The 21,432-nt window shown below is 39.2% G+C and overlaps 1 protein-coding gene across 1 annotated transcript; it reads right to left on the reverse strand.

Annotated features, from left to right (window-relative positions):
* Window positions 1–1,805: 1,805 nt before the first annotated feature.
* On the reverse strand, window positions 1,806–6,305 carry LOC122561722 (sphingosine 1-phosphate receptor 3-like). The gene is made up of 2 exons (XM_043713793.2): window positions 5,701–6,305; window positions 1,806–4,526 (listed from the first exon to the last, which is right to left on the reverse strand). The coding sequence occupies exon 2, from the start codon at window positions 4,377–4,379 to the stop codon at window positions 3,234–3,236; it is 1,146 nt and encodes a 381-aa protein (XP_043569728.2). The 5' UTR covers window positions 4,380–4,526; window positions 5,701–6,305; the 3' UTR covers window positions 1,806–3,233.
* Between the last annotated feature and the right edge of the window lie 15,127 nt (window positions 6,306–21,432).

Below are 21,432 nucleotides of genomic sequence, written 5' to 3' on the forward strand. Positions count from 1 at the left end.
TCTGTGCCGCTTTCTATTTAATATCTTGGTCTGTTAAGATAGGTGTTATCATTTCCGGTTCCTTTTTTCAGAGGTTGGTAAATGGGGTCCAACTCGATGTGTTTATTGATGGAGTTCTGGTTTGAATGCCAGGTCTCTAGGAATTCCCATGCATGTCTCTGTTTAGCTTGTCCCAAGATGGATGTACTGTCCCAGTCGAACTAGTGGTCCTTCTTCGTCTCTGTGTAAGGATACTAGCGATAGCTGGTCATGTCCTTTTGATGGCTAGTTGGTGCTCCTGTATCCTAGTGGCTAGTTTCCTGCCCATCAGTCTGTGTTTGTTGTAGTCCTTGCAGGGTATTTTGTAAATGACATTCAATTTGCTGGTTGTTGGTACAGAGTCCTTTAGTTTCATCAGTAGCTGTTTCAGTGTGTTAGTAGGTCTGTGGGCTACCATGATGCCAAGATGTCAGAGTAGTCTCGTAGTCATCTCCGAGATGTCTTTGATGAGTTGTAGTGTTGCTAGAGTCTCTGGGCATATTATGTCTTCTTGTTTGGGTTTGTTGTTTAAGAATCAGTGGACTGTGTTTATCAGGTGCCTGTTGTTCTTGAATACAGGCATTTCTCTTCTGCTGCTCGTAGTTCCTGGGTGCTGTAGTGTGTTGTGGCCTGTTTAAATTGTGTCCTGATGCAAGTCCGTTTGTGAGGGTTAGGATGATTACTCCTGTAGTTGAGTATCTGATCTGTGTGTGTTGTTTTCCTGTAGATGCTGGTCTGCAGTTCTGTATTGCCTGTTCGTTCCACTGTGACATCTAGGAAGGGAAGTCTGTTGTTGTTCTCTTCCTCCTTGGTGAAATTTATGCCAGTAAGGTTGTTGTTAATAATATTGTAAGTTTCCACTAATTTGTTCCATTTCCTGATGCCAAAGGTGTCGTCCATAGAGCGGACCCAAAGTTTGGGTTGGATTGTGGGAAGGGATGTTCATTTTAGTCTCTGCATCACTGCTTCTGCTAAGAATCCTGATACTGGTGATCTTATGCGTGTCCCATTGATTTGTTTGTAGGTCTTGCCCTTGAAGGTGAAGTGGGTAGTAAGGCACAGGTCTTCTAGCTTGAGAATGCTGTCCTTGCTGATGGAGTTGGTGCTGTCTGGTGTTTGTGTCCTTGGTTCATCTAGTAGTGAGGTCAGTGTTTCTTTGGCCAGGTTGATGTTAATTGATGTGAATGGGGGAGACCATGGAAGGAGACCATGGCTTTTATCTTGGTGTCTTTGATGTATGGTAGTGTGGTTAGAGTCTCTGAGCATGTTGTATCTTGTTGTTTGGATTTGTTGTTGAGAAATGTATTCGTCATTCACAATTGATTTGGATGTTTATGCATTTGTGAAAAATATCAATCTGCATTACTTGCAGTCAAATATGTCTAAATAAGTAGTTTACCTCTGCAGATGTAGCATAATTGTAATCTCAATGGTGCACTTTATCATCCATTGAAAAATCTCAGCCAGTGATAAACTGAAATCAGACTTTCAGTAGTTGGTCCTTCAAATAAGCTCAACTAAATCAAACCCATTGGAGGAAAGTAATTTCAAGGTCTTCCTTTAAATGCTGGTCTAAAAGATTAAGGCCATAGGACTGGGATCAGCATGTCCATGGTTTCTTTCATAGTATCCTAAGATAAGATAAGCATCTTGTTTATTCATTTAAATTAGGCAACAACAAAGCTATAGTTCGATGACATTTAACTATTGCATTCTCAAAATTATTTCCTTAAGCCAGTTTTTTTACTTTAAATGTGTCAAACAATCAGATTGCTTCAAAAATAACCATAGCTGCATAAGATCATTTATTTACAATCAGAATACTAGAAAAGAGACAGATCAGCTCAAATAGAAGAACATGTATTGACTGTTAAGCAATTCATAAATCTCTAACTCTGTACTTTTTAAAAGCACTGTGATCGATATTGAATTTTAACAATAGTGTTACACAACTATTTGATAATGCAATAGAATCCTATTTAAGATAAGATGAAAGATGACATTTCAACCTGGTTCTCTGAAAAAGCTGGGTAATTGGTCTCACTTCCAATAATTCTTTCCTTATCGTTGTATAAATGTTTTCTCTTCAAGTATGGGCCCAAGTTACTATGCAATCTGTTTCCATTACCCTGTCAGGCATATTATTCCAGATAGTAATGACCTGCCACATAAACAAGTTCTCCTTATCTCCTGTTTTGTTTTTGCCAATTATTTTAAATCTTTTTGTCAAAATTGCTGTTATTAGAAACACTTTCTCTCACATGCTGTATCAAAGGTCTATATAATTTTGAATGTTTTCATTAAAACTCCTCTCAAATATATCTGCTTGAATGAGAACAATCACAGCTTTTCTAGGCTCCCCACATAACTGAATCCTCAGTGATACCATTCTACTAAATCTCTTTGTCCAATGGAAATAAAAATAGGAAGACATGTCACCTGTTTTATACTCCACCATTGTTGAACAAGTTATGTTTTCTGTGGTGTCCCATAGGAACATTTGATAAATTATTCAGTGATTTTTAATGAAACCATTTGTGTATATAAGTTTTACAGAGGGAGTTGGAATAAGCATGTTAAATGTTTATACAGTCAAGAAATATGTTTCTGAGAAAGTAGTTTTGATATTTCAGGAATTCTAGATCTTCTGGAAAAGGTTGAATTATCTAACACTGCTATTTTATGGAGAGAAGAAATTGCATGCTACTAATTTTAATAACATAGTTTCACAGTGGTAATGAGGCCTGGAATTCCAGATCATTGTCAAAGGCATTAAATGCTGCTTCAAACGTTATGGAGAAGAATTAAATTTAGTGGAATCTCCTGAAATTATTTTATGAGAATATAGACCACAAATATTAACACACCGAGCTCAAATTTCTTGCTCAACTGTTTCATCAGAGGTCACACTAATAAATTTTAAATTAAGATAGCAGAGAGAGGAATTTCTGATTAACACTGTATTCTGAAATGCCAAAGAAAACTTCATATTTGAAGTTCTGAATTAATGGAATTTTATGGGAATGTTTGATAAAATCTTCTGTACAATATGTATTGCAAGAACATTTAACTTGTGATTTCAATGTTAAAGATATCAGAAGTCTGGAATTATTTCATAACCTGAAACTACAAAATGAAATATCTGTTTCAGAGGAAATTAAGAGTTCCAAGAAAATAAGAATTAGGAATTACTAATTTGTGAAGGCCTCCAAAGGTTAAAATTCTCCATTGGGAGTTGTCAAGTTCACAGATTTGATTACATTTGATGGGGTATTGATTTGTGACAGCTCTCCTTCCTTCATCTTTTGTGAATTACTGCCACTGGAATTGTTTTTGCTGTTATCTGCAGTTAACTTAATTGGTAAGGCCTTGGAGACTTTAGTACTGGCTAGACAGCCACAAAGAAGTCGGAAGAAAGCCCGACGCATCTCTTTGCTTGCCAAAGTGTAGATGATGGGATTCATGCCAGAATTGAGGACTGCAACTGCAATAAACCAATCCTCTTGATACAATATACTGCACTTATTTGGTTTACAAGCTACATCAAGGAGCAAGAAAATGAAAAGTGGGGACCAACATGCAATGAAAATTCCTACAACAATCACCACTGTCTTCAGCAGAGCCATCGATTTCTCTGAATTGTTTTTTGTAAATTTTCTGTTTGAAACTTTGCGGCTACTTGTCTTAACCAATATATAAATACGAGCATAAAGTATTACGATGGCCAACAAAATTGCACTGAAGATGCTGATGCAGAAGACAACATATGTTTTGGAGTAAAGTGGCAGGACTGTGGAACAGTCTGAGAAGTTACAGATACAATTCCAACCGAGGATAGGCAAGGCACCAAGTAAAATGGATATCAGCCAACAAGCACCAATGAGGAGGAAAACTCTGTACTTTTTACTAGCATCATAGGGTCGCATTTTTATCATAGTCATGTGTCTCTCGATTGCTATTGCTAGCAAACTAAAGGTGGAGGCTCCCAATGCTACAAACATACTTCCTTCCCTGATGAACCATACAGTTGTCGTGAGGCCAAACGTTTTATTTCCAGACATAAGAATGTTTACTTTGTAAGCTATTCCTGCCAGAAGATCGGATAGGGCTAAATTACCAATGAAATAGTACATGCGATTATGAAATTTGTTGTTTTTCCAAATGGCAAGGAGAACCATAAGGTTTTCAAGCACGATGAAGCTGCAGATGATTAGAAAGGCCACAGTAGTTAGGTCCATCCCATTGTTAGGTTTTCCTTTTTTGTTGAATTTCCCTGTGTAATTATAATGACTCTCAATGAGGTCTGTTTTGACGCACCCATTGCTGATGAGCATTTCAGCTGGAAGAGCGATTAAAGTCATGTTCGTGTTGAATCTTTTTTGTAGTGTTAGACCTTGTCCACTAGATGGAGCTTTGCCCCATTATTAATACAGAGCCTGAAGAAAGCTCGTGATCCATATTGTCAATGCTCCCAGCAAACATTGGCACAGTGCGTGAAACTTTAAAATCTGTAAAATTGAACACAATATTTGATCAATGTTCTATAAATTTTCACGACATGCTGTTGACATACAGAACTGATTCCTATTGATCTGAGATAAAGCATCAAAGATTTCTTAAGCAATCTCCTGCTAAAGTACACAATATTCATTTGAAATATCCTATTAAGAGTATAAGGACGTTTTGAAATGCGGAGTTCGTTTCATTAAGGCAGGTCAAAAACCTGGTCAGTTTTGGAAACCATTGTTTGCATCTAAATGCAGAAAATTCCTCAGGTATGGATAGAGCTATGTAAAGAGCGAATGATTAATACATGAAACCTCAGAAATTATGGGATTGTTAGATATTTGAATTACCATTTGATTTATTTGCACTAGAGTCACATAATTTGCATCTAACTGCTCGCAGATGTCAGGCAGAAAGAACAGCAATGAACACCAAGATAACCTTTCTTGCGTGGTTTTCATTCATTTACAATGTATTATTATACATACCATGTATATTCATAGTTCCATACTCCTAAATGCCTAAACAATTTGTGAAAATATCATGATGAAAGACAGATTTTGCTTGTACCGGGTTTATTTAAATTCTAAGTCAAGACTATTTGATTCAGAAAGTTGCCATTTCTTCAATTATCAATTTGCATTGAATTTAAAAAAGTTCAGGAAATAACAGATTTATAAAAGATGCTTCTTTCTCGTGGCAACACTTGGCACTGATTCACTGAATATTTTACAGTTTGCGTTAAAAGTATGTAAAATAATTAGGTCCCCAGCAACCCCCACCTCCCCAAACCCACCACCCCGCCCCAAACTTGGACTCGGCACTCAAACATCCCAGTTAGAGAAGTCAATGAGGCGAAAGAAAAATAGAATCGGATTCAATGAGTGCTGTTCTGTTAGATTCCCGTTCTCTATTTACAAATTCTTGCAGTGAAACCATTAAAAGCCTTTGGAAGAATGTTCATTAGACATTGGGATACTCGCCAAATGTACGTATTTACAGATGTCCTTAATATTGCAAAATCCCAATATTTAAGTAATTATCCGACTGTTTAAAATAAGTTTGTTGACCATCTTTGTTTTTGTTTTCTAACACTTGAATGGCATAACAATAACCTCAGATAGAAAAGATAACAAAAACGTCAGGCTCAGTGAACTTTAGAAAATAAAGACCCACCTTTCACATTATTTTTAGCTTTGGAGCCAGTACTTAACAAGTTAGTATTTAGGTTCGGAGTGGTGATTAGCCGCAAGTCTCCGAGTTTGCCCTGATCAGAATCGTTTTTGATTGTAGCGTTTTCAATTCAGAAATCATTATTGCTTCAGTCTCGATACCTTTGCTGTTTTCCTGTGTTAAATTCGCACACCTAATTTTTCCCTTCAAATTCACTTCTTCGAAACTTTTCAGCCCCGCCAAGGCTTTCCATTAAACATTTCAGTATTTCTCAATCTTGCTGCCGAGACAACTTTCGCTGTATCAAATTAATTGTAGTGTGTGTGGGGGGTGGCAGACAGTTTTCCGGATCATTGCTTCTTCCGCAGACTCTAATATTGAATAGCTTTGGATTTCATTCTTTTCAGTTTCAAGTTGCTGTATTTGTTTCGATCATTTGCTGCTCATTCCTTTAAGTAGCCTATTGCAGTTTTCCACTTTTTCTCTGTAGTGTTCTCAGTCCTTGCGAGTGCCCTGGTTGTTTTACTGCTGCAGCTTGCTGCTGTGTTCTTCGCGATTCTCACACTGCCTTACAGACTACGAGCTTCCACAAGTGTTATATTCATGTCAGCCTGGTCGTTCTTGTTGTTCTGCCTCAGAGTTGGCGGCAGGTAACGCCCTCAGAGGACAGTGTGTGACGTGCTAGTACGGCTCGAAGTTCTGACAGGTAAAGTCTGCTTGGAATATACACATACAAACTCAAACAGCAAAGAGAAAGGAAGTGACAGTTAAAGAGAAAGAATAAACCGCTCGTAGATGACTGTGTTACATTTTGTTGTGCAAAGCAAATAATTTAACCAGGCGAAAAACTGAAAGACAAATAAAAAAAAGTCAACTTTTAGCTAAGATGGTGATAACAATTTGTTCTAAGTGTTTTATTCACAGTGTACATCTTAAATATTTAACTTGAATTTTTTTTCAGATTTGCACTGAAGTAAAATGCCAATTGCTGTTTTGAGTGACGTTTAAAAGGATTTTAATGTCAATAAGAAGGCATCATCAAACACAGACACAATGTGTTTAAAGGGGAGGGGGACGACTTATGCAGACTGGAATAGTAAAGTCTACACAGTTTAGAAGTCTTAAGATATTAAATCTTTTCGAAACCAAGACTATTTCCATGTAATTGTTGACTAATCCTCAGCATTGGCGAAATGTGTAGATATCTTTGAATTCTTGGAGAATGGTTATTTTCCCAATATCCTCCCCACCCCGACCCCCCACCAGTATTGTACTGCATTCCAGTACAATGAGAAAAAAACACAAAACATAGAAGCCCTTCAGTTTTTACTTTCCAATCTATTTTTGTTTAATCTGCTGTTCAAAAGCAGGAGTTGAAAAATAATTCAGTGTGTAATCCTGAGTGTGCCAATATTTTGGTTAAGTGTCAATTTTGCCAAGTTTCACAGAAGGTCATATATGAATGGCTTTTTTTTTCTCTTTAACTGTTATTTTCTTTCTTTGTTTGATTTTATATGTGTGCCTTACAGACTTGCTCTGCTTCTCTGAATAGAAAATAGAATATTTTTGAACTAGAAGTGCTGCAGTGTGGAGACAGGCCATTCAGCCCATCAAGTCCACACCAACCTTCCAAAGGGCATCTCACCTACCCCCCCCCCCCCACCCCCACCCCCCCCCCATTGTATATTGTATCACTGTAACCCTGCAGTTCTCATGGCTCACTCATCTAACCTGCACATTTCTGGATATTTCAGGACAATTTAGCGTGGTCAATCCACCTAACCTGGACATCTTTGAACTGTGGGAGGAAACTAGAGAACCAGAAGAAATCCACACAGAAACGGGGAGAGCATGAAAACTTCATACAGTCACCTGAGACTGGATTTGAACCCAGCTCCCTAACACTGATGCAGCAGTGTTAACCACTGAGCCACCATGCCACGAATTCCTGTTTCAGAATCCTTAATAGCACGTCACACATGTTGAGAAACTGCCCTTTGAGGATGTTACCTACCGTCAACACAGAGATGGGATGACAAAAAAAGACCAGGCTCGCAAAGATATAATACATGAGGCCTAGTGAGATTTCTTGCTGCATTATTGTACATTTGCCTAATTAATGAATTACCATATCCCATGGTGCTCTGCCCATCCAACACTAGCCTGATTCTTGTGCTCAGCATAGATGGCTGAACTTACCAGCTATCTCAGAGTGGACCTGCATTCCTGGTGCCTGTGCCATCTTTCAATGTGCTGGGATGAAAGCTGCATCTTCCAAACCCATGACCATTTTAGGAAGATCCCGAGAAAAATGGCAACACCACCACCTACAAGGTCCCCTCCAAACTACTCACTATTCTGATGTGGAAATATATTGCTGCTTCTTCACTGCTGCATGGTCAAAACCCTAGAATTCCCTCCCTCAGAGCATTGTGATTCAACCTACAGCATGTGGACTGTAGCAGTTCAAGAAGGCAGCTCACCACCATCTTCTAAGGCCAACGAGGTACAGGCAATAAAATGCTGGCTCGTCTGTGATTTTCATGTTCCACAAGTGATTAAAAAGAAGTCTCCACAGAGCTGAGGGATGCACAGTAATGCTTGAAGAAGGTTAAGGACCTTTTCAGTTCAGCCAGGGCAAGTGCCACCATCTTCTGTTACCTCACAGTCACTCTACCCATGTTACTGCACTCACCACCAACCAAGGCTCAAGCTCTATCACTCTCAATATTGCATACATCATCTTTCCTCATTCTCTCCTACCCAGCCCAAAACCATACATGGCTAACCATGCATACCCTCTGCACTGCTTATTCATTCATACAAGAGAGCTCAAGACTATTCCTTCATCTGCACCACCACTACAGCTGTATCACTGTTTTCATCTCACTCAATCACTCCCTTTCTCAGATTCCAGGTGAAAAGTGCCTTAATAGAGAAAAGAGGGCCAAAGGGTCATGGGGAGTCTGATTTTCGATTCCTTGCTTATGAAGAAATAATTTTGTTTCTTGCAAGAGAAGAGGATTACTCCTGCAAAATACCAAGATTTGTCCCTTCAAATGAGTAAATACCATTTGTCATTCCAGTGCAGCTCTTATATTAATCCCACTGCCTGTGTCATTTATTGCATAAACTGTAATCCTTGTCTGCTACAACTTCTTTCTTTTGTGTCTTTGAGGTACAAGTGGAAAGTCTACATTCTCAGCAGATAAGTAGATCATCATAAGGACACACACCAGCACCGCGAAGGAACAGTATTCAGAGGCTGCAGAGCAAGCATCAACAGTGCTGCCTTCTGATATCCCTACTAGTTCAAATACAGTGCATACGACAGGGAGAAAATAATATGTTGAACCAGCAAGTGAGTACTTTACTGCAACATCTCTGCACTTGGCTGAGAACGAAATGCCCCAGGTCACTGGCACTCAGTGGACTCCTGGTTATCAGATACCTGCTCAGCCCAAAGCAGGAGACGACCACTTGGTGTCAGCAATCAGTGGCTTCGCCCATATGCAGCGGCAGATATAAGAGCAGCAGGCAGGCGTGGGAGCAATGGCCCTCATAGTCCAGAGGCAGCATGACTGAAGCAGTGCTCTTGCCTCAGGTATGCAATCCTCTGGCTGCCGCCATGGTCAGGTGGTGGCTGCTATAGAAAGCCAGTTCAGCAGTCTCAGGGTCAGGTGGAAATGCAAATAGACTTGCATGCTCTTGCCCCAGCCAATGGTGCTCAGCAGTCAGTACCTGACCAAAGGAGAAACTCAACACAGGACCCTCAAGACACTCCAGAGTGTCTGAGCCTTCCATGTCCACCATGCTGCCACCTTCACTTTTGTGGAGTTTGTGCTGAGGAGTGCATTGACTTCTGGCAAGGATAGTCTCCAATATCTGGGCTTTCTAACAAAACCACCAGATCACCCAACCAAATCTCCAAGGCTAACAGGCTTCATTATGGGGACCCCAACTATGGGACCTGGGCCTGCACTCAGACATCGTAGAAGGAGAAGAAAGAAACAAAACCTCTTGAGGCCTGGAGTCACTTCTCACTGTAGTTAAAGCCTCATGTTTGTTAACACGCACTTGACTATGACAATAAATTTGTTTGCTGGAGTCTCTGTCTAACCCCCACTGTAACTGTCAGGATATGAGTTAGACATTCTGTTCCATACATGATGCCTAATGGAGCAAAGCCCTACTACAAAGCTGCTACACCATGTGTAGGCATGGTAAACATGGCACTTACAAGGGACCAAGTTAAATCACCACAATTTTTCCAGGTACACAACCATTGCTATTTCTTCACTGGTCTCAATGACCAAAGGTGTTGGTCTTGTATAAAATGGTGAGCAATGTTTGGATCATTGCACACAATGAGCCAATGCAGAAGAGAAAAAGCTGTTGTTGCATGGTAATAGATACTGCACATGCAGTGAAAACAGCTACACATACAAGCTGGGTGATACATGGACTAGGTGTAACATTGATGTAGCACATGAGCAATACTGAAAGGTGTCTGCCCTTTGACTGAGGCTTGTTGACCAACAAGACAAGCTGGCTGTCTCTGTGCCTGCACTAAGAGGCAAGGCAGGGAAGGGATGATGTGAGCATTCAGGTAGGCACTAAATGAGTGAGAACTAAGATGGTAAGTGAGCAGTATTTTTCGTTTGTGGACACTGAATTCAATATAGAGTTCAATAGCTTTAGGGCTTGAACTCTCCCATGTCTTTACCTCAACCCTAACACACCCAGGCCTTGTTCTCATAAAGTCTGCTATTACACACAATCCACTGTTAGCCACTAACAGTCCCCATTAATAGCTATTCACTCTCCTAGCCAGATTGTTATCCACTCCTTTGTCTGTCCAACTGTTCTCTCTCTTTGGGCTCCTATTGTTTACTCCTTACCCTCTCTCCCCATCCTATCTTCCGCATATGACCTGACATTTTCCTAGCTACCTTCAGCTCTGAGGAAGGAACATGCAACCCTGAATGTTAACTCTGATTTCTCTCCAAAAATGCTGCCAGACTTGTTGAGCTTTTCCAGCAATTTCTATTTTTGACAGTAAGTGTATAATGTAGTCCAATTTGTCATGTGGGTGCCTGCCCCTGCATAAAAATGTCCTTGCAGCAGCTTTGCAATGCTGGTTGCTGGTGCACCTCAAAATGGAATATTAAAGTGCAAAAGCATCCTGCAAGTGGATTGGACTGGTAGCATGAAATTTCTGAGAGGGTGGCATGTGGTAGATCTCAACATGCTCTAAAATGGGATACAACAAATGGTGCCCTGGAACATGTCCTGAAACATTGGTTCTGGGTGTCAGGACCCAGAGGAGCAAGCAGTGAGCTAGAGTTACCAGGTATCCGCTCTGACTTTCATGTTAGGAATTATTGACATCTAATGTCATTACAATGGGTGGTAAGATAGGAAGCTGTACATTAATGATCAGAGTTTTGGTATTGAAGCTATGAACAAGCAATAATCTTCGCGAATAGGCATCTCACCACTGCCTAGCAAGAATCTCATTTTTTAATTCTTCTGTTTTCTCTATGTCATTAGTTCCCAAATGAACCAAAACTCTGGCTGCTCATTCTACCCCCTTGGAATATTTTACAGCCTTTTAGCAACCTCCCTGGTACCAGAGGCAACATACTATATTGCAGAACATAAGAACTAAAGCATAATCGTTTCATGAAAGGATCAAAACATTATTCTGAGACATTATGTTTGGTATTGCTGTTATGTTTGTGGATTAGGATCAAATTTTCACTATTGGTGTGATGTATTTGCAAAACTGGTACAGTAGGTTGAGAAAATGCTTGATACATTAGGACTATCTTAAATATGTGGATACCTTTTGACTTTTGAAGAGAGAAGTCAATCATATTGGCTTAAAAGTCTTTCAGAAATATACTATTGATTGAATATGTCTTTCTGAAATTCTTCAATTTGTGACAAAAGGATAAATATTGTTTCCAGTAATGTATTTCCAGCATAGTATATTAATATAATTCTGTGAAATTCCTTACAATGAAACAAAGCTTTATTCTTATATGAAATGCTATAATTTATGTTACCAATTGTTTCCTCTAAGCCTGCGGGGAGCCATTATTTCTGACGGCATATTCTGTAATGAATGTATGGATCAGCTTGGCTTTCTATCTACTCAGCTGGTTACAATTTATCAGTTTTTACACTATTCTCTCAGGCAAAAATCTAGTTATTTTATGGAGTAGTTCCATATGTGGGACCTCCTTTGAATTCCAAGATTATTCCCTGAGTGAGAAGAATTTGGAATCAAGTTGGACCTCTTTGATGGATTTGCTTATTGTACTAGTTAACCATCGAATTAGTGGAGTATTCTTGGCTGGATAAGCAGAGGAACGTGTAGCATGCTCTTTGCTGCTTAAAGCTTGATGTTATCTACACATATATTTGAGGACACTAATTAAGAATAACAGAATGATTACCAAACAAAATGAGATCATTCAGCCCATTGAACTATACCAACTTTCTTCATGAGCAATTTAACTAGTATTCTATGATGCTTCTCCTTTTAACCTGCGTTTTGTTTCATCTATAATGATGATACGTTAGAACCCAAGTTTCTAAATGATAAAATGGAAGAAGAGTTTAAGTTAAATTTGCGTTTCTAATTTTGTGCATGGTTTTAGTTTCATTTTTGAATTCAGAGAGTGGTGCTGGGTGCCTGAAGTTCTGTTTGCATGCATCCTTGAATGGAATAATTCATTAGTAACTGAAATAACTCTACAAAGGCAGGTATCCTGTCACCAAATCACTACTTATACATAAACAGTCCTTGACTATAGTACCACCTCATATAGATTCAGCACCAGAGTCACAGTATCCCTGACACACAATGCTTTCATGTCAGCCAGGCTGTTAATCTGGTCTAATCAGGGAACTCATATTCTATAAAGTCCACCTGGCTGAGCTCATTATAATCACTACATATGTCCCCTGTGTCATGTATATAGGCCAGTCCTTTTTTCTTGTTGAGTCTCCTGGGTGTTTTAGCACCAGATCAGGTTCCTTGGTATTCAACATAGTTGATAAATAATGCACGGGAGCTTGCCTCTTCCACCAGGAGTGCCTTGGTAGACTTTCGCTCTCTTCTTTTTCTGAACCCTTTCAACACCAAAGTTTTAAAATTTATCCTGGACCTTGAAGAATGCCTTTGTAATCTTCATGACAAGAATTTCCCCTTTCCCAACATTAATTTAAGAGTCGAGACAGAGTACACAAGGAGAAGCTGTTCCCACTGGAAGACAGAGAACACTATCTTAAGGTGATTGGCAAAAGCAACAACGTCTTTTGCAAAGCACAGAGTCCCGGAAGTATTGGTCACAGAAAACAGGCTATTATTTGCCACCAGGGATTTTGGGTATTTCTTAAAGTCAAATGGGAATCGGCATATGACAATAATTCCATACCAGCCATCATTCCATAGTCTGGCAGAAAGTGCAGTCCAAATTTTGAAGGTTGGCTTGAAGAAACAGCCAAAGCCTCCCTCGATACAAAGCTGTAACTGTTCTTGTTTGATTACAGGATCACCCCAAATGCAATTAGAGTACCAGCAGAGTTGCTAATGGGTACAAGACTGATCTTCCCAGACCTGAAGAGAAACGATTTACAAGGATGTTGCCAAGGTTGAAGAGTTTCAGTTACAACTGGATAGGCTGGGGCTGTTTTTCCTGATGCGTTGGAGGCTGAGGTTTATAAAATCATGAGGGGCATGGATAGGATAAGTAGACAAGGTCTTTTCTGTGGTGTTGGGGAGTCCATAACTAGAGAGCATATGTTTCGGGTGAGAGGAAAAGATTTAAAAGGGACCAAAGGAACTTTGTGTGTGTATGGAATGAGGTGCCAGAAGAGGCTGTGGAGGCAGGTACAATTACAACATACAAAAGGCATCCATATGAATCGGAAGGGTTTAGAGCCAATATGAGCCAACTGCTGGCAAATGGGATTAGATTAAGTTAGGATATCTGGTCGGCATGGACAAGTTGGACTGAAGGATCTATTTCGATGTGTACACCTCTATGATTGCAAAATCTCAGCAGATACAAAATAATAAAGCATTTTGATGTGCAGCATAATACAGACTGCAGTGCTGTACAGCATAACACAGAATAGTGTGAAACATGAAACTAAAGTTCAACACACTGAGATTTTCCATTTTGAAGTAAAGGTATGGCAGCAAGTGTTTTAGCTGCCATTACATCTGCAATGGCCCAGGCTGAGCTATCTCACATGATCACATCTTCAGACCTAATTATCTATGTAAGCAAAATGTTTTACAAGTGACTTGGATAATCACATGTAACGAGTGAGCAGGATGTCTTCACCTCTGATGTGGTGCTTGTCACAGGGTATTTTACCAGTTGCAGCAAAAGCAATGTTACTCCTCATAATAAAAGAAACTGGAAGTGGATATTGCTAATGAGGCCTTTATATTCTCAGGTGTCATGCTATCGTGCAGTGATGATATCATGAGCATGTCTGTTAAAGACATTCTGACACAATATCTCTCTTAAAGGTATACATATACACTGACTTAAAACATAACAGTGACAGTGAATCTTCCAAAGTCAAAGGTTCTGGTGCCAAATTTAAAGGCTGCTGGACACCACTTCAATTGTTGCAAGCCAGGAGTATCAACTTCGCCTTGGGTGGTTGACCCCCAACAACGAAGAATTGCCTCCTAAGATGTAGAAGCTAGTCCCTCAATTTAGTGACTCTTTCTTACAATTGCCTTTCAGAGAGAAAGAAGATCCTCTTTCAGGAGATGGCACTAGGAAGCTCACCCATCAGATTTACCTGGGATCAAATAGCAATGAATACCAGCTCTAGTGTCCCTCACAGAAAGGAGGAGATCCAAACCACAGTTGAAAAAGAAAAGACAACATTTAATTGCATTGATAAATAAAACAGAAATCTACTCAGTTTTTGGGCAGTATGGCAAAAGCAAGCAGACAGCTGACAGCCAATTGTGGCAACTAATACATAACATGGATAAAAAGTGTCTTTAAGCAGCTCACTCACCCTGGAAGTGGATGGCTATAACATTGCATCATGATTTTGGCTAGAAATCAAGCTCCATTATTGCACAAGCTCTACCAAACTGTAAGTACCTTATTTAATCACCAAAAATAATCAAATTGTTTCTTTTATAATTGTTAAATAGAGCAAAGAGATTTTTAATAGGCTCAAAAATACATGTCCGACACAAGCAGACGAATTTCACAAACAAGGAGCATATTGGTTATCAACTATGCTAGTGTATGAACTAAACTTTATCCTTCTTAATTCCAAGCACACCATATTGATACACAGATATAGCAAAGACATAAACACTCTGCAAAACTTTTAGGGGTGGAGAAAACATTAGGCAAATAAGAAAAATAACACTCCTGTTGGTCAAGGGATAAATTCAGATGTGTAGAAAATAGGTTCAAATTCTCACAATTTCCTCCAATTCCTATTGATGTGTTCTAACTGCTGACAGTCACATAATACTGGAAAATCCTCAAACTAGATTTCAGGTTGAACCAAGAAATATAGTTAACATTCCTGATATTTGAGATACAGAGAGAGGCGCAACCCAGAGATAGAGGAGACAGAGAAGGAGAGAGAGAGAGATAGACAGGGAGGACAGAAGCTCAATAAGAGCTAAGGTGTATACTGAAAGGAACCTCAATTATTCGAAGGACACAGTTTGGGGAGCATTTCGTTTGGTTAATCGAATGCCAGATAATCAAGTGCTGGATAACATAGTTAGCCAAGTATCGGGGCCTTGCGATCATGTTCAGTTAATCTGAAATTTTGTTGATTGAATGCTGGATAATTGAGGTTCCTCTGTAATATATATGTTTTGTATTAGTGTCGTAATTCTTCTGGAGCAGGTGTGAACCTTTGTTAATGTCCCATTGCCACACTGAAGAAAACGCAATACTTCCTGAGATGATAAAAATCTGTTAAGTGTTCAGCTAATCCAATTAATATAGTTTGCACTTTATAAAATGTGTTAGTGCCCTAATACATGGTTATAAATTGTGTGATGTTATATAGTATCCGCTCAGCTTCACATTCGTGTTTATGGTATATCATGGAAGTAAAGCAATATGTTACCATTAAACTTGCCTAAGAAATGATGCCTCTGTGAGTGCGTCAGTCCATTAAAATTTTAGAACAAAGTATTATTCTGCTTCAAGTAATTATCTACATGACCATCAAACCTGGTGAATCCATCTACAAATGATACTTTTAAGAAAATCAATGAACATAATTTATAGATGATTTGGTCTTTACATTTTCGAAAGCCTTTTTACATGCTGATTGATTTTTCACCTGTCATTTCTGGAAAGAAGCTACACCACTAGAGTACACTGAGTGCAAATAATCAAAATGTAAAAACAATGAACATTAAATCAAATGTCAAATCTGGAAATGTAGACTTATATTATTTCAGAATGCCATAACTTTTTCAATAACAATATTTGCAGTCATGAATATCATAAATAAAAATAAATTGGGAATTTCTTTATGTTGGAATTATAATGTTCATTGAAACATCTTGAGCTGAATGAAGCAACAAATTCTTTAGGAACTTTTTCAATGGCTTTCCTCTATCCTGCATGATTTCCCAACCAGTCTGTCAGAAGGGATTGCATTATCTATTTTCCTAGAAATGGTGAAGTGTGTTGTATTGGAAATAATTGAATACGTCTTTACTTCAAGTGATTGAGGAGAAATCTGATATGGACATTTTAAAATATTTTCTTCTTCAAGTATTTAAACTAATTAATTAATTGCAAATGTATTGGACATGGGGAAAATAGAAGGGGGTCATTCAGCCCCTTGTATCTGCACTGGCTCTCTGATCTTTTTGACTGAATGCCAAATTCCTGCCTTTTCCCTGTAATCCTGCATGGTGGCTCCATTTGAATAATCTTTCAATGTCTCCTTCAATTGAATCTGTCTGCACCATGCTTGCAGACAGTGCATGCCATACATGATACATTTGCTTATTTTATAAAACACCTTAAAGCTCTGCCCTATAGTTTTTGAATCTTTCATGAATGAGAATGGTATCTATTTGGTCCAGATCTCTCATGATTTTGAAAACCCCTATCAAACGTCCTTTAGCCTCTCCCTCCAAGTAAAAAGAGCCCTAGGTCACCAATCTTTTCTCATATATGAAGTTTCTCATCCATAGAACCATTCTCATAAACCTCTTCTGCACTTTCTTCTCATCGTTCCTAAAGTGCAGTACCCAGACCTACGTACAACACTACAAATGATGGCTGAGAAGAGACCGACATAGGATCAGCATAACCTCTCTGCTTTATGTTCTGTGCCATTATTTATGAAACTGAGAATACTGTATACCTTAAGAACAGCAATCTGTACCCATCCTTCTGCTTTGATTGACTCATACACGGATAGACTTAGTTATCTTCTGTGCATACTTTAGAATAGCATCCATATTTTTATTATTATCTTATTATCTTAGGTCTTTGTTCCAAAGTCTCATATTTACTTAAGAGAAAGTGAGGACTGTAGATGCTGGAGATCAGAGCTGAAAATGTGTTGCTGGAAAAGCGCAGCAGGTCATACATTCTTGAAGAAGGGCTCATGCCCGAAACGTCGATTCTCCTGCTTTTTGGATGCTGCCTGACCTGCTGCGCCTTTCCAGCAACACATTTTCAGTTCTGATGTTTACTTACATAACTTCATTTACCACCTATCTGCTCCACTCAGAGTCATAGAGTCATATGCACGGAACAGATCCTTCAATCCAACCAGTCCATGCCGAACCTAATCACAAATTAAATTAGCCCCACCTGCTTGCTCTTGGCCCATATCCTTTCAAACCTTTCCTAATCACATACTTATTTAAAAGTCTTTGAAATGTTGTAATTGTACCTACATCCACCAATTCCTCAAAAAATTCATTTCACATGCGAACCACCCTCTGAGTAAAATATTTACCCATCATCTCTTTTTTAACCTTAAAAATGCGCCCACTGGTCTTGAAATCCCCCAACCTAATTCTACCTATACTCCTCATGATTTTATAGAGTTCCATCAGGTCACCTCTCAACCTTCTACACTCCAATGATAAATGTCCCAATCTTTCTTTATAACTCAAACCTTCCATACCTGGCTACATTCTGGTAAATCTTTTCTGAACCCTCTCCAGCTTAATAATTTCTGTCCTATAACTGGGTGACCAGAACTGGACACAGAAGAAGCCTCACCAATGTCCTGTACAACCTCAACATGGCTTCCCAACACTTACACTCAAAGCACTGAGCAATTAAGGCATTAACGAGTTTTGAGAAGATTTGTAGCTCAGGTTGAGGTTCTATCCAGACTTACATCCAGAATGAAGGCATATGTGCTAAATGCTTTCTTAACCACCCTATCTATGTATAAAACAAACTTCATAGAATTTTGCACCTGAAGCTCTGGGTCCCTCTGTTCTGCAACGATACCCAAGACTCTCCCATTAATTGTATAAGCTCTACCCTTGTTTGCTGTACCAAAATGTTTATCCAGATTGAATTCCATCTGTCATTTTTTTAGCCCACTGACCTATTAAAAAACCTTCTTCACTATCTACTGTGCCACCAATTTTGGTGTCGTCCACAAACTTACTAACCACGCCTTCTATATTCTCATCCAAATCATTTATATAAATGATAAACAAATGAGGACCCAGAACAAATCCTTGTGGAACTATTCCCCTCACAGTTTACAATTCTTCCAAGTTATATATAATCTGCAAACTTTGAAATTTTCCCTTGTACGCTAACATTTACAAACCTTGGTTACAAACCTTGCCCCATCTTCAGAGGTTTATTATGTACTCTGTATTGAATACCTTTGGAAGCCAATGTAAACTATATCAACAGCCTTCTGCTCATTAATTTCTCTGTTACTTCTTCTAAAAACTCCAGGAGGTTATTTAGATATGTCTTTCAGTTAACAAATCCATGAATCCATTTTCTGAATTCATGTAGATTTTTCCATGTGATGACTAATTCTATCCCAAATAATTGTTTCTAGCAACCTCCCCACCACCAAAGTTAAACTGACTGGTCTATAAATTACTGGACCTATCTTTACAACAATATTTGAATTTTTGAATTTTGACGTTTTACTAATATTCAGTTTTAAATAATAGTACAAGTGTAAGGTTAAAGTAAGTTAATGTAACTAAAGTTAATTTTTTTTAACACTTACTGTAAAAGTATAAGATAAGAGGCTCAGTAGATGCCTCACAGCATCGGGTTCGATTCCAACCTCGGGCAAATGTCTGTGTGGAGTTTGTACGTTCTCCCCGTGTCTGCGTGTGTTTCTTCTGAGTGCTCCAGATTCCTCCCACACTCCAAAGATTTGCGGGTTAGGTGAACTCACTATGCTAAATTGCCCATAGTGTTCAGGGATGTGTAGGTTAAGTGCATTAGTCAGGGGTAAATGTAGAGTAATAGGGTAGGGGAATGGGTCTGGGTGGGTTACTCTTCCAAGGGTCAGTATGAACTTCTTGGGCTTAATTGTCTGTTTCCACACTGCAGGGATTCTATGATAAAGTATTGTAGGTCAGCTTGGCCAGGTGGAATATGATATATGTGGAGTCATGGATACTTTGTGACCTAAATAAAACTTGTGTAGAAATGTGATCAATTGCAAGTAGCGGTAAGCAGGCAGATAGGGAATGGGTGACCACCAGGCAATCCAAAGGAAACAGGCAGGTAGTGCAAGATTCCTTCTTAGGTCCTGCTCAATAACTGGTTTACTTTTATGCATATTGGTGAGGATGATAGATTCTTGGATGAGCACAGTAAAAGCCAAGCCTATGAATTTACAGATTTGAAAGGCAGTATTGAAAGGAAATTTCTTAGTTAGGGAATAGGCAGTTTTTTCTCTGCAACTGTCAACCTGACGGTGCGACGGTTTCTTGCCTCTTTGGTCCTCGGATCAAGAATGTCACAGAAAGGCTGCAGGACGTTCTTGTGGGGTGAGGGTTGGGGGGGAGACAAGGGTGGGGGTGGGGTGGGGTGGGAGCGGGGGGGTGGGGCGGGCTAACAGCCAGGAGTTGGGCTAGACATTGGTACTAATGACACAGGCAGGAAGGGTTGTTTGGTCTGGCAATCAGAATTTAGTGGGCTATGTCAAAACTTTGAAAGAAGAACCTCTGAAATGATAATCTCTAGGTTACCCTTAGTGCCATGTGCAAGCGAGTACAGAGTAGGAAGTTAACATAAAAGAATGTGTGGCTGGAAACATGGTGCATAGAGACTACCTCTAGGTGAGATTTACCAGCCAGAGGGACTGCATCTGAATTGTGTCATGTTGGAGTTTCTTGCAGAATGTTTTACTAATGAAGGGAAGATTTAAATTAATTCGGTAGGGGTGTGCAGACAATATTAGAAACTAATACTGGAGTAAACAAGAAGCTGGGGGAGCCAGATAGTATTAAAATAGAGAATAGTAAGTTAATGTGTGGAATTGGAACAAGAGAGAAAGTAATGAAGTGTAAACCAGTTACACTACATGTATATAAATATTAGCGTATAGTTAATAAAGTTGGGGAGTTAAAGACATAGATTGCCATGTGGGATTATGATGTTGGGGATAATGGATGCTTGGCTCAAGGAACAGCAGTGTTCAGCAAAGATAGGAAAGGGAACAATAGTATGATATTTTTGGTTAAAGACAGCGCTCGAGAAGAGTGTTTGAGGGTGTTCAAGGACAGCACCAATTTGGTTGGAGCCAAGGAATAAGCAGGGTAAATTACATTATTTGGTGAAATATACAGAACACCAGCTAATGGGAAGCATGTAGAAGAAATCTGTAAGGGAATTACAGAGAGAGATGTAAGCATCAATGAATGGTTAAAATAATGGGGTTAGAAGGCAGATTAATCTCCCTTATATATACCAGGCTAGTATTATTGTGAGGAGAAGGCATTCTTACATTGTATACAGGTTGATTTCTGACAGCAATATGTGTGAAGTCCAAGAAGAAGAATAGACCTGCTTCTTGAGAATGAGGCGAGACAGGTAGACAGTGGGGGAGCATTTAGGGGTCAGTGATCATTGTATCATAAAATTTAGGATTATGGTGGAAAGTGATATTGATCAATCTACAATAAGAATAATTAGACAGTCAAATTCAATGGGGCAAGAATCGAATTGGGCTGGATAGACTGGAACCAAGTCTTAGTGGGAAAAACAGTAGCTGATCAATGGCGAGCTTCAAAGATCTTTGCTCTTCAAAAGTTCAAAGTTCAGTCACAGACAAGTCATATTCTCTCTAAAGAGAAAGGGGGGTAAACAAATCCAAAGCTCCTTGGATAACAAAGAGAATCAAAACTAAATTAAAGAAGAAACAAATGTGCTAATGTCAAGTATCAGGTCATAAATACGACTGAGAACTAAGCTGAATACAGAATGTTCAGAAGGGAAGTGAGAAAAGCAAAAATGAGGAGCAGTGAGGATTATGAAAAGGGGTATCATAAAGGGAAACCTCAAAGCTTTCTATAAGCACATCCAAAGTAAAAGGGTGGTAAAAGGAGGAGGAGGGCTGATTAGGGCATGGGGCACATACTGCCCCAGCCCTGGTGACAGAGAGGGAATCTCTGTCTTGAAGGGTTTAGCTTTGATAAGGAGAAGGTATTGGATACACTGTTGGTACTTAAAATTGTTAAGG

Source organism: Chiloscyllium plagiosum, unplaced genomic scaffold (genome assembly GCF_037043375.1).
Source record: "Chiloscyllium plagiosum isolate Xiang-an unplaced genomic scaffold, Cpla_swu_hap1 HiC_scaffold_2, whole genome shotgun sequence".
NCBI lineage: Eukaryota > Metazoa > Chordata > Chondrichthyes > Orectolobiformes > Hemiscylliidae > Chiloscyllium > Chiloscyllium plagiosum.

What these genes read in the sequence shown, in the direction of transcription:
- LOC122561722 (XM_043713793.2), bottom strand. Translation starts at nt 4,379, where the DNA reads ATGACTTTAATCGCTCTTCCAGCTGAAATGCTCATCAGCAATGGGTGC.